Here is a 14,186-nt window from a genome sequence, read left to right as displayed (position 1 = left end):
AGAGCTCTGTTAAAGCTAGCTATCAGTGTTGTACTGGACTCCTGCTTGGGGGGATTTTGGGAGCAGCAATGGACTAAAGCAGGTGATGAGAAAAAAGTAAAGAATTTTCTTTATCAGATGCAGAAAACTGTAAACCAAGTCAATGTTTGCGAGGAACAGTGTGAATTAAGTATAAAAAAGTTTTCCCATGTGTCTTTCCAAGATGTATTCTGAATATGTTACTACTTTATGTATTGTAATGGAATACGTTGCCGAATATATTTAGGACAGTGTATTCAGTATTCAGCCATTACTGCTCTTTCCAAATATGTTCAATTAATTGATAAAAATTCACATTTTAGCTATACAGCTTGATCAGTTCGGTTTTTTCAAAAAGGTCCTTCAGATTTGTGATCACACAAGGGCCCAGTCCCATTTCTTATTTTTACCCATACCCCTTGTTTTCGAGTGTCACTTGCAAGGGGCTGAATTACAAGTTCTAGTGGTTGAAATCTTCCCCTACAAAATGGGCCAGCCCTCAAATAAAAAAGAACATTACTTTCGTTAACAGACTACTAGCTCTGTAGGCAACCCTGCCAGTCTGCAGTGATAGTAGAGGAAGGTAAAGTTCAGCAACCTCACTGCTGGTCTTTAGTTAAATTTAGGGGGGAGGGGCAATTATTTATTATCACGCACCCCTAATTCATCAGTGATATGAAAATATGAATTTGAATTTTCCCGTTCCACCTTGAATGGTACCAGAATGTAACTGCTGCACCATTTAAGGTGGAACGAGAAATTTAGTTAGCTAGCTACCAAGACATCAGCATACCACTAGCAATTTTTATGCTTGTTATAAAGAAAAGGACCATAATACATTGAAATAATATTAAACATAGATAATACAATGGCTATCGTAATGTTTTAATTGCTTGTTGCTCGTTCCGCAATCTTGCTGGTTTTTCCTTTTTTCTCATAACACTCTGTTTGGAGTGAGCCTCTAAAAAACCTCCGTTTGGAGGGCCATGTAGCCCTAACACTTCGCCCTACCCCTCTCAACACAATTTGGGACATTTTTGGACAGATTTGATTAGGGGAGATAATGTATATCCCTTCAACACTGTAAGAAGATATATGCTGCTGTATTCAGTATTGTTTAGGCCTGTCTCAAAAATGTCCTAAGCCCTGCGGTCCTCCTTGTCACATCAACAACATGCTGATGCATAGGGCAAGAGCCCTAAGGGGTGCTAGATTGAAAAGCGTACATTTGGGACAGACTTGTGAGATGTAGAGACTAAGCACGTTCTAATTTTTGATATGACCTAATTTGGATATCCACAGTGACTCAATCCAGGTTACGAGCAGCATCACACAGCTCAAAGTTAAATTAATGAACAAACTTATACCTTAATATCTTCTTTTCTGCCACTGTGGTAAGGCAGCTGTAAACAAACCCCTTTGACCTGAAACCTCTGAATCCAAACATGTAGCTTAAGACATTTTGGTTAATAGGCCACTGCTGAATCCGCATCAATGCGGTCCTCGCCAGAGGCCGCACTAAGGGCGTTTGTGTACACCCCTCTAAACTCTAAAATGAGAAACGGGACACCCTACACCCTCTCAGGCATGCACAAATGAGGACCGTAGGACCGCAAATGTGACACTTGGGACAGATCTTTTGGGTCTAATTTAAGGAGAGCATGGTCACTTCCTATTCCTCCCATAATACCAAAAAACATTGTTGCAGAACACTAGAGGGCACACAAGTGAGTTTCAGTGAATAGATTTGAACAGAACTCAGCTAAAATGCCAAATATTTTCTGAGTATTTCATGAAGGATTTTATTTCAATTTTGGAAAATACCAGTATTTACAGGTTTTCTATAGGAAAGAGGGTTTGGGCAGTAGGACGGTAAAGGGGAACTCTTTCTAATGAAATGCTTAAGATGTAAACAAAGCCATCAATCTTACCAAGTCAGAATTGTTCACAGTGGTGGTGACAGGACCCAGACGTCCGCCTCTAAAAGCTCCCTTAGAGAAAGTTACCACATGAAGTAGTTATAAATACGCTGCCTGGTGTCTTTTTATTGATTTATTTACGTTTGATTGTTTTACGATAGTCTTGAGAAAAAAACCCCAAAGAAGTCCCCAAAGAAAACTTTTTCTTTTTCAGATTTATAACTATTTTACCATCACCTACATTACATATAAAAACACAGATGACGAGGGTAGGTCCACCGGTGATTTTGGATAGTAACTTAAATAAAATGCCTATTATTGTGTTGTAGACTTGGCGACCCCTGGAGGGTATTTAACAAAGCAGGATTTTTCAGTTTAGCCTGATAATTTAAGCCCAAAGTAAAGCGAAAGTCCTTTTAGGAAAGTCTGTTCACTCGGTGCCCATCTTTGCAACGCCGTCGGGCAGTTATTAAAGCCATACAAGACCAGACTCCTGTCTCACTGAACGGAGACATATGTGAAATCACTAATAAAATCTGACAAAAACCTCAAGAAGATTGTACCGTTTGGCTCAGTAACGCACAAAAACCTTATTTCGGTTTGTTCTGGCTACTGCGCTTGCGCAGATCTCCACAAGAGGGGGGCGTTCCCCGCTGGCGGCGTAACCAGCAAACTGATTGGCTCCTTGTCGTGAAGGGCGGGACTTTCTCAGTAAACAGACGCCGTGTTGAGTGTTACGAACTTTCACGTTCATATTTCAACCAGGGGTCGGTCTCCTCATCATAGCGTCTCTGGTACAGCCTGTCCAACAGGAGAAGAGCCGATTGACATTCTTATTGGACAGAAGTACCCCTTGGTTCCTTTCACATCACTGTTAGGAAGTCAGAGTCTCTCTAAACCATTTCACACCAAACCACTCAGAATGACTACTGGAAATCAGTGAAACTCTCCTTTAACCTTACAGCTCCTGAGTGCTGATTGGCTGGCGAGCTGATCAGCTCATCGGCGTCATGAAAGCACCAAAGGTGCTGTTAAAGGTCTTATAACTGGATTTATTTGGAAGGTGCTCAATACTATAACAGCAGTGCTAAATTATTTTATGTGTTGAGAAATGAATTCAGTTTTTTCATAAAAAGAATGAACCATTTACAAATGACAGTTTTACGCCCTCTGTAGTCTAATTACAGAATGGCAGATCTCATCACTGCAGAGAGAAGCCTGGGATCAGAGAGGCTCTCTGAGATAACGGAACGTTTTCCCTCGATGATTTTCACATGAAGATGTAATCAAAACTCAGAAGACATTTTGGAGGCAGGCGAAAATCAGGGCATTTTGATGGAAGGTTATGGAAAACAAGGTATTTGTGTTTAAATGGTATGACCACACCATGAATTAGCCTAACAAGGTAAAAAAGTAGATTTCAGGGGAACCAGTTAGTTGCTGAATTCACTAAACAAACGTCCAAAAAAAATATCACAGTATAGTTTTACTAATACCGAACTCATTTTATCCAACGCTACTGTGTGTTATCCTACATGTCCCAGAATTTTTACCCTCCTTTGGTTTAGAAGAAGTGTGGCTTTATAGGACTGCTGAAAAAAATGAATTTCATGCTGGTCTAACCTGACCTGTGCTGGTTTATCCTGGTCTGGTGCTGGTTTAGCTGGTCACTCAGTATGGTCATGTTAGTTGACCAGCATACCAGCATCCAAAACACAACAAATGCTGGTTTTGCTGGTGAGCAGCCATGCTGGTTTGTGCTGGGTTTTCTAGCAAGAGCAGCACGAGTGGTATTATTGGTCTGTTGTTTTCCCAGTTGTTTTCTCTGGATTGGTTGGAACTCCAAAGAATAATTTCCAGAATGAAGGAGGCCTTTCCGTTACTAGAAAATAGCCAAAGTGACCGTTTCCCTTTTGAGGCAGCACCGTTCACCAGCTGAACAGTACCTCGCTTATTTTGCCACCAGGGGGAGCTGCATTCGTAATGCAGGAGAGGATTTGTTGTGTTGCAATAACTGTTGAACGTGGATTTATTTTTTATTTGTTTATTTTGTCTCATTATATTAACAGTTGGTGATTATGTATGGGACCTAGAGTAAGAAACAATAAAATAATTTAATATGTTAATATTGTTTGACGATTATTCCCTTTGTTTACCTATTATTCACACTCTAGAAATTATACAGGTTTTCAATTAAAAAAAATAACCAGGTTAACTTGAAATTTTGAGTTCATTGAACTTATATTAAGTTAACAGACGAATAATTTGTGTTTTACATTTGTTAACTTATTATTTGCAAATTGTTATATACAACATAACTAATCATATTCATTTCAAAAGTTAATCCAGTTACTTTTTTAATTTCAAAAGCTGCAATTTTGTGTAGGCTGTGCTAATAAATGTATACATTTGTGCTGAATAGCTGTAAACATTAGGCTAAATATGCCTGTCACCTCAAACTACCTCTCCACCCAGTCTTTGTAACCTCACCCTAACTGTATCATGCAATGAATTTTGCAATGCATGGAAATTTAATCACAGCTCTATGTGCACTGCTGAATCACCTTCAGCACTGCTGCCTTTCTTTCTCATTCCACTTTTGAATACAGATTAGAAAAGGGTGTTTAAAAATTATAAAAGACTATTAAAAGGTTGTGAGTTTTTTGTATGAAATAAGCATAAAACATTAAACATGTGATGTATGTTTGTAAAGGACTGTGCCAAAGTCAGAGGCCGCATGATTGGAGCCGAACAGATCTGAATGAGACGCATAGGCTGTATCCAAATATACTCTACTATATTATGTATATTAATCTATTGTAGAGAGTGCCCCGTGGCATTTGTTCTGGCGGGACTGTGTGCACACCCAAGGACTTGGCTCGAGCTGGAACATCGCTGGGGACCTGATGACCTTTGAAGGGGGGGCTGTGTGGCATCCTGCTACTGGCTGGCACTGGCACCCAGAGAAGTTACGTGCATGTGTTTACTGTGTTATTTAGTGTCAGGGACTGTGAGTTTTACGTTGAGGGTTGGTCAGCGGTTGGTTCCTTTCTCGCTGTGTTTAATAAAAAGCACTTTCTCCAATTGATTCAGAATGTGATGGAGAATGTGTTGTGTATGGTTCTGTACAGAACATTTTTGAAAATTGTTCTACATAGCAGCAAAAAGCGTTTTGCTATTGTTACAATGTCAAGCCTGTAATAATAGAAGAACTCTTTAGGTGCTAAATAGAACCATTTCTAAAAAGACAACAAATCTTTTTTAGGTGTGTATAGTAAGTGGGTTAGTATAGTTGCATGCGGTTTTGGATGCAGTTACACATTTGCAGCTGCCGTCTGTTCAAGTGCTTGTAAGAGCGGACAAATCGGAACACGCTCCGACCAATCAAGCGCTTAGACAGATCCCGGTGGGCGGGGACAAGTGACTTTCAACGAATGGCTAGCAGCGGTGGGCGGAGCCTGTGAGTGTCGCTGGCTGTAGAACTGCCCACCCGCCGCGCTGAGAAACGCGCTGCTGTGTTTTTGTTCAGGCAGCAGTGGGTGTGATTTAGCGATCAGTGAAAATATGTGCGGACTCCTATAACGTTACTTCCACACACAGCGGACCGCGATGGGGCGATAGTTTGAGCGGCGGACGCAGAAAATGACCTCCTGCGGCGACGTCGAGAGCTCGGGAAACTTCGCGCTCGCACTTTTTTGCGTGTGGTAATATTACTGTTCGAGCTGGTTGCCCAGCAGATTTTTTTTGGATTATTGTTATTGCTTGTTTGCGAAATGGACCGAGTGAAGAGCTCCATCCAGCAAGTCCCCAACCCGATCCCCAAAGTCCTGAGTCGCCGCGCTGGAGGGGCGAACAGCCTGGAAGTGGAAAAGGAGAACTTCGAGCGCAGCCAGGTACCGGGGTGGGAGGCACGGTGGGCGAGTTAATGTTAATGTGCACGTTTAGCCTCGCTTTTCCACACTAAACGGAACAAAATGAGTAATTCCAACGAAATAGGAGCCAAATCCTAAGAGCTAAGGCACTGAAGTTTTAATGTAACTTAATGTGAGTTGACTAACGGCGTCATGTGTGAAGAGCCGAGCGCGACCGCTAACGTTAGTTAGCCTCCGTTAATGTGGTCAGTAGTTTCGTGCAGTGAGGCACTTTAGCTGATTTTCACCCCCCGCGGGAAAACGGAAAAACTGTTCAACAACAAAGCAGCCCAGGGATTTTTTTATGCAGGGATTTATGTCGAAATCCCGAGACCAAACTGTTTCAGTTTCCAGGCATTGTCTTGAGTTCCCCTCTCCACGGAACCCTCACTGACCAAACTCATAAAAACAGGCTGAAGCTGAGGTCCGTCCTAACAGTCCACACGCTTTAATAACGGTGTTTAAAGCGGATTTAGAAAGTCCTTTAAAGGGCAACCCAACTAATTTTGCAAAATTTCTGCATAATGAAATGGTCGACACATCAACAAAGTCATTCAGAGTGATTTGGTGTGAAATACCCCGCCGAAGAGAAACTTACTGAGTCAGAATTACTCACAGAGGCGTCTGGAGAGTTTAACGCCATTGAAAGCTGCCTCACAGACAGTTAGATGAAGTGGTTATGAAAACATTGCCTGACGTTTGAGACATTGTTTTATGATGGTTTTGTAATAAAGTTTTGAACTGAAACGTATTTTAATCAATTTATATTAATCCATTCATGGTGGAGGGATACATGAAGGGTGTTCTAAGGCAAAATAGTACCCAAAGAAAAATTATTTTTCCAGATTGACCATTATTTTACCGTCCCTAGCATTACAGGAATAAACTAAGAAGACACGTGTAGTTTCACTGGTGGTTTGAATTGTAGATAAAGTGGCTGTATTTGCATTGTGGACATCAGGACTCCTGGTTCCTATCACCACCACGGTAAGGGAGTAGGAGCCAATAAGTTTCTATACAAATGAACTGTTTCACATTAAACCAATGTGAATGGGTTTTACATACTATATTATGCAAAAATTTTGAAAAATCTGTGCAATTCCCCTTTAGGGTATAATTATAGCAAGGCCCTTGGGTGTAGATGTGGCAGTCAGCTTGACTCAGTATTATGTCATTCTTCTTTTTTATCTGTGAGGAGGGAATTATTCTGGAGAAAAAGGACCTGAATTCTTCCTGCTGAATGTGTATGTGGCAAACCTTTGGTCACTGACTTCCATGAGGTCGACCAAACACAGGCACCCACACACAAACACTCCCTGATTTTATCAGTAGCTGTCAGGTCTTATTTAGTGACACCAGTTGACAGAAATGGCCAAAGGTCTCATAAGCTTCTGCTGGTTGGCAGTATGCATTTCCATGCATGCATCCAGTTTAAAAGTACCACCAAAGAAATGATTGAATCAGTTTCGTTTTTTTGCCCCCTCTGATATTCAGTCCAGCATTTCCTGCTGAAATCAGCCCAATTCTGATACCAGGTCTTGGATTGGTGCCATCTCTTGGTGCCAGGCTATCTGAACTTGTTGATACACATCACACCATGAACTCTAAAGGAGTAAACAGATGATGAGCAAGGACCGTTGCTTGTTTCCTGTTTTTATTCCCTACAGATGTGCATGTATCAGGCTGGCACAAGAAGCAGGTTTTAAGAGACTGAGCTGTAGCATTAAAACCTAATGGCTCATGTCTCGGATGCCTATAGATTGTGCTGAGTGCTGTTTGCCTAGAGGATTGAAAGCAGTGGTGAGAGTGAGACAGACACATGCTGTGAAGCCATGAGTGCTATCTTTTGCTCCAAGCAGCATTTGCAAAAAGCAAAAGTCTCATCGCTGCTTGTTAATCATTCATTCTGAGTTTCATATCTAGATAGCCAAACCACACAGCGTATTCAAAAGTCTGAAGAAAAGAAGCTTTCTCATTGTGCATGCAAGCTTCCCACCACTCTGGGGGTCCTCCGCCCCCTCCCCATCCCGAGACAGCCAGCGAAAAGTAGGTCAGGCAAAGCAAGCTGCATTACACTGCCCTGCTGGTGGGCTCATAGTAGTATTTTAAACACTGCAGCTGAATGCCTTGCTCTTGGTTTTCTCCCCCCTTTCTGCATATTATTAGGTGTACAACGGTGGAATTTGTGCTTGTTTTCTTTGCTGTGCCAGCAGTGGCCTAGACACACACAAACATATGCAACTCCCCCTGCATACAACTAGGACAGTGGCATGGATTAGCACCGCTGGTCTGATGCAACGCATGCGCAGTTGTGTTTTGCTGGGGCCGGTCACTGGGTCAGGCTGTGAGAAGAAAGCTCTGTCAGTCACCGGGCCTGGTCAGCACCGTCCGCTACAATGCCATGGCTCAGGCCAGCGGAGCCCGGCTTTTTGACGTCTGCTCAGTCAGATGATTTGGAAAATGAGAATGCAGCATTATGTGAATTTACTGCTGTGTTCCTACAGATTTCATTTGCAGCTAGTTGTAGGGCTATGCTATGTATACTCGTGGGCAAAATATGTTGTGAATGCGAAGTGCTAAGAGTGATTCTCACTGCATGCAAGAAAAATGTAATAAAATTAGAGCCTCATTTGCAAATTTCTTCTGCGATATCAGTGTTGTGAAGGCTGATATTGCAATAACGATTAACAGTCACTATATTGTGCATCTCTATACTAGTGTTTGACGTTGTTTAGCATACAGAATCAGTACAGTTAATAAAGTACATTTGTTTTTCTGGAACATATCCATATGTTCATGGCATGCCGCTAGTCTAGTCTACAGTGACCGATCACATTTCACAAGAAATGTTATCGTGGGCAAGTGTTATCGCTTGGCTTAGTTCAAGGAAAATGTCTCCTCCTGTTCCTGTAGCATCTCTGTTCCTTTCTCTCCATGTGTGCATTGCTGGGCCCTCTGTGGTGTGATGTTAGTCAAATGAGAGGGTGTTGGCCAAGTACTCTGTAATGAGATGAGTGTGGTTGGCCCTGTGGGCTGGGTGTTAGAAAACTAGCATCTGCTTAACACAGGGTTTATGGGAAAGAGCTTCAGGCAGGGGATCTTTGTTGTGGCCTTGGTCGAGTAAAGCGGCATCCGGCCAGCCGAACTTCACAGTCCTTGGATTCCTCGTGGACGGAAGGAACTTCTCCCGCTCCGCTGCCGCAGTTCAAAATAGAAGTGGCTTGCGAATTGGTTGCATTGTGTACTGCAGTTCAGTCCTCAGCAGAATGTTTACCAGCCTAACCTACTCATCAGTTCAACTTTCATTTGGCTGCAAGAGGTTTCGTACAAAACACCACCAGGCTAATTTAGGCCGTTCTATTTCTACGCTCAAGTACACCCGTATCTCGCTGTACTCCCTCTCTTTTAGCTTATCCTCAGAGGCCGTGTTCCCATGTCCCCGTCCCAGAACCTCGGCCTGTATCTGTGCTGTGCCCCAGTCTCTTATAGTGTGAGTTAGGACTGCAGCTAATGAATAGATCTAGGGCTGCTAGTAAAAACTAGTATTATGATTATATTGCAGTATTTTACATTATTGAATCAGTATTGTGATATAGTTGATTAGCTGTCACTATTTTGACCAAAATAATTTGCTTCTGTTGGGTTACATAAATACTTCGATTCATCAAAACACTCACAGAAACATTCATCTGTAACTGTGATTTGCTCAGGATGTTCACTGCACACAGTAAAGAACATTCTGATTGGTTAGAAGGCTCATTCAGATGTTCTATCCTTCTACACTGTCATTATCAAGAACGTTGTAGTAACAATTAACAAATGATGTATTGTGCAAACCTTATTTCTGTAACTTCTTAGTGATTACTTCTATTCAGTTAATTGACTAATTGCTTCTGTGGTTTCCTTTCTTTTTGCTCTGACACTGCACTAATATCATTCACAGTTCTGTCCTTGATGATTCACTTTTTTTCTTTTATGATAGAACAAAATCATAAATGAAGCAAGGTCAGCATTATTAAGTTCATTCAAAAGCATAAATTAAAATGCAAATTATGTACTAAGCAGTCATTCTTGGTTGTCAGTTCCAGTAATCAGCCCAGTGTGTCCTAAACTTTAGTTCTGGATTTTCATTTCGGAGCATCAGTGTTTTTAAGGTTTTTTAAAATACATGAATCAAGCTTTTTGTGATACGTGTAGTTGTTTAGTGTTCTAGATGTACTACTGATACTCAGAAAAGCATATTATGATGCAGTTTATTGTGATGTGTAATCGCGAAATAACATCATGGCTGTGAATTGGCCGTAGATCATCACAGCCATGAGGTTATTCGCGATAACACACGACCTCGAGTGTTCTATTGCTTTTATACAACAGTTAAATAAATAAAGTAAGAAATAAATAAATGTAATAGTAGGCGAATGGTATTAGGTTTATTTCTGGCTGATTTCAGGTTGTTTAGCTGTTCTTCTGTCACAGCTGCCGACTGAAAAGCTGCTCAGTGGTGATGACAGTTTGGGAATTTAGTGTAGTCTCATCTTCAGAGTCTGACCAAATCGGCTGTCGGTCAAATGTGATCTTAAAAGTATCCATTTTCTGTTTGTGGCAAAGTAAGAAGCAAAAATGTTCAAATGGCTTGAGCGTCTCCTACAGCTGTCAAAGTCGTTACTTAGCAACGGCGTGTTAGTGGAGTGATACAGTGTTTGTGAAAACCCGTGATGTTATGGCGAAATAACAGCGCGGTTAGAAGACTTCTCAACCAATCAGCTTACGTGGCCGGAACTAACTGTTGTATAATTTTACATTGCTCACCCCTAATCTTATAAACATTTTGGAGCATTCTAGAGATTAAATAGTTTTTTAAACTATTTAATTGTTGCAGCCCTAATCTGAGAACATTTAGATTGATTCTGAATAGTGGTCTGTGCGTGCCCCCTCGTCACATCCAGCCATTCTTAACACGCGACCCACTCTCTTCCTGTATTCTTTCTTCCCTGACATTTGGTATTTTGCTGTCCATTGTCTTCTGGTCATTCTAAGAGTATTGTTGTTGTTTCCTGTGTTCTTACTCTAATTCCTGTCCCACTGTACTACCGTGCTGCAGGGGGTAGAGAGGGCATTTGTCGGGGGTAGAGAAAGAGGGAGAGAATGCACACAAAGTCCTGATACAGCAGAAAGTGCAGGCCCTGGCCTGTGGCCTCAATACTCCGGCAGTGGATTAAAAATCCTGTGCATGGGTGGTAGCCAACTGCGTGCACTGCAGCGCCACACCCAGATCAAAACCACTATCGAATACGGCTACTGTAGACTTAACAAAGGCCTTGTGCCTAATGTTTTGCTTCATAGACTGATTTAGAGTTTTCAGCACATAACAAGGACACTAGTTCCAGTTTTCTATTAAAGTGATACTACAGCAAAATATCAAGTGTGGACACTTTTCCCTCGTCCCTAATTGATCAGCTAAGTTTGCCGTGTTTGGTGTTGAAGTTTGCTTGTTTTGCGCTGGAGGCTAATGTAGCTAACGAGTAATGGAAGCTGGCACCCTAGGAGTGAAAAATATGATGAAATTGTTTCATTATTGTGATAAATTATGTCACAATACGCTTTTCTGAGCATATTGTGAATATCATCAGTGCTTAAAGAACACGGACTAGCTCTGTTTCTTTACAGAGTGAGCATAATTAGTCCTGTTTAATTGGATTTAGTGCTGTGCAGTTTGTAAAACATTGAATAAAATCGTTGTTGTTATTATAGTATATTTATATGTGGCACAACAGGTTCTATTTTGTGTTCCAACTTATTAAATCTCAGAAAAATGAAAAATTGTGCATATAGTGTATCGTGAAATTGTCCTGAAGTATTGCAATATAATATCTTTGCCATGTTGCCCACCCCCATAACATCCCTTGACTGAATGACTGACTGTATGACCTACTGCTTTCTATAAAAACGATCAAACAAAATTCAGGCCTCTACTGTGTTTAGCTATGCAAGTGTCAGAAACGGTGTCTATTTGAGATTTCTTAACAATGTGATGCAGGTAAGCGTGTGATGACTTAGATATGCAGTTTGCACAGGGCTCATAAGTGACTAAGCTTCCGTTAATTGTCAGCTACATTAGAATCATAGCTCTGGTACAATGCAGCGAAAAAGAAGCTAACTCTGGACACCGAAAGTGTCTTGGTTGATAGACTACATATAGGGATAGGGGAAAATTGTGTAGATTTGGGGTTTTTTTTTGTTTTTTTTGACACTGTCTAGGAGAGGACTGCCTAATACGCAGCCTGTGAGGATGTTTGATTTGACCCACGGGAAAGTTACCCTAACCCCACCCCCTCATCCACTGTGAAAGATTATTTTTATCCTGTATATACAGTGGGGTCCAAAAGTTTGAGACCACTACTTTGCATTCCTTTCAAATTTAATACAATGTTTTTCCTTACAAATGATATTACCAGCATAGCAATTTGTGTGGATAGGAGAATATTTAAATATTTACATAAATTTCAGAATTTCTTAGTATGTGGTATGTCCCCCTTTTGCTTTAATGACAGCATGTGCGCAAGCTGGCATGGACTCCATAAGGTTGTGCAAAAGCGTCTGATCAGTAGATCAGATCCATCTGAGAGTTGTCTGAATACGTGTTGTAATGAAAGGAATCTGACTTCACAAATCACTAATTACTTCAGTTTGAATAGTGACTTAGAAATAGTGCAGAATCTTGAATATTTCATCTTCATTTTAATTGTTGTAACTTTTCCTTTTTTTAATTATTATTATACCAGATTTTCAAAGTGGTCTCAGACTTTTGGGCACCACTGTAACTTTGTTACATTCTCTAAATTATTATTTTTTTCTTTTTAAGTCCTATTTTTGAAGTATTGTAGTACCAATTTGAATTCTGCTTATCTTTTTTATTTATGCATTGTTTTGTCTTTTTGGCTGCACATGACAAAGTTCCTTGATCTTGGATAATGTTGTTGAACTTTTAGTTTTGGACTGTAAAAGTTGAAAAGAAAAGACGTGCGAGTTTGAACAGCTGGAGACTTTGTCTGTAACACTTTGTTTGGAGGGTGTGGGCTGCTTTTATATAAGCTGAAACGTTGGGTAGATGGAAAAGCTAAACTAATGGAGTGAAGATATTAGGCGGTGCACCGTTACATGATATTCAGTGTAAAAGAGAGCAGTGCAAAGGTTTAGTTTGGCTCGTCTCGGGATCGTTTGTGTGGTTTTCAGTGTTTATCTGTCCTGCTCAAGGCCATCATCTGTACCATGATGTAATTACTGCTCTTCACACAGAGACTGATGAACTCTTTCAGTGCTTACAGTACAGAGGTGTGTGTGTGTGTGTGTGTGTGTGTGTGTTTCAGGTTGTTTGTCACCTTGTGTTCTCTTGCTGCTCTTTTTTGTTGTGACTCGTCTGGTGTGTCTGCAGGCGCGTGTGTGTGTGTGTGTGTGTGTGTTTTTGTGTGTGTGTGTGTACAGAGTGAGTCATTGACACTGCACCGTGCTTAAAGTGACAGACTATGTATGTGACAGATGTAGCGTCTGTGTGGAAAAAGCCCCAGCGGGCCCTCCACACCGTACCAGCAAGAGAAGTGACAGGCCACTGAAGAGCCTGCTTTGTTTTGCAAAGGCTGCTTCTTTTCCCTTTTCTCTCTTGCTATTCTAACCACATTTATTTCAGTCTTTCTTCATCTTGCATTTGTTTTTTCCTTTGGATGCACCAATATAGGAATCGTGGGCCGATACTGATATCTGATAATCTTCATGTACGTATCTGCTGAAACTGATGTTGATACATAAACACATATAGGACGGATTACACAGCTGCCTGGTGTTGCCTAAACATTCTGCCCTTCTGGAGTACAGTAAATATCAAAAGCATCAAATACCGGTCAAATGTGAACGTCTGATCCCAACGTTTTCCAAGCAGTTAGCTGCCAATACCGCTATGATTCCAATATCATTGCTAGGCTTGTCACATTGCATGCAACACAATGTCAGTTGGATTGAGGCAGACATGAATAAAAGAAGACAGTAAATGCATTCATTTAGACGTCGTGGGGCTTAGAAAACAAAAAGATCTGACTTCTAACATGGTGCTGTAAGTTTTACAGGGCAGTGCTGAGTAATGTTTGTTTATTTGTTAGTTAAGTAGCTAATGTTTTTGGCATGTATGCAGGGAAGAATGAGTTTTTTGTTTTTTTTTTTACTTATATTTTCACTCATGAACATGTAGTTTTGCTTAACTTTACATAATTCTCTGTAACTGTAAACATGTGGAAGTGTGTATTGATTTGACAGTAGAACCAATGTTAGCTACTAGGTGAACATGGCT

At 40.9% G+C, this 14,186-nt stretch overlaps 1 protein-coding gene across 1 annotated transcript in view; it reads left to right on the top strand.

Annotated features, from left to right (window-relative positions):
• Nucleotides 1-5,461: 5,461 nt before the first annotated feature.
• The window catches only part of hip1 (huntingtin interacting protein 1), a 47,015-nt gene continuing 38,290 nt past the window's right edge, over nucleotides 5,462-14,186 (top strand). Inside the window, exon 1 of the mRNA XM_036559668.1 lies at nucleotides 5,462-5,830. Within this exon, the coding sequence (XP_036415561.1) occupies nucleotides 5,711-5,830 (120 nt within the window). The 5' untranslated portion in view covers nucleotides 5,462-5,710. The remainder of the gene's footprint in view (nucleotides 5,831-14,186) is intronic.

This window comes from Colossoma macropomum, unplaced genomic scaffold (assembly GCF_904425465.1).
Source record: "Colossoma macropomum unplaced genomic scaffold, Colossoma_macropomum, whole genome shotgun sequence".
In the NCBI taxonomy this organism is placed as follows: Eukaryota; Metazoa; Chordata; class Actinopteri; order Characiformes; family Serrasalmidae; genus Colossoma; species Colossoma macropomum.
This window is presented reverse-complemented; position numbering and strand designations above follow the sequence as displayed.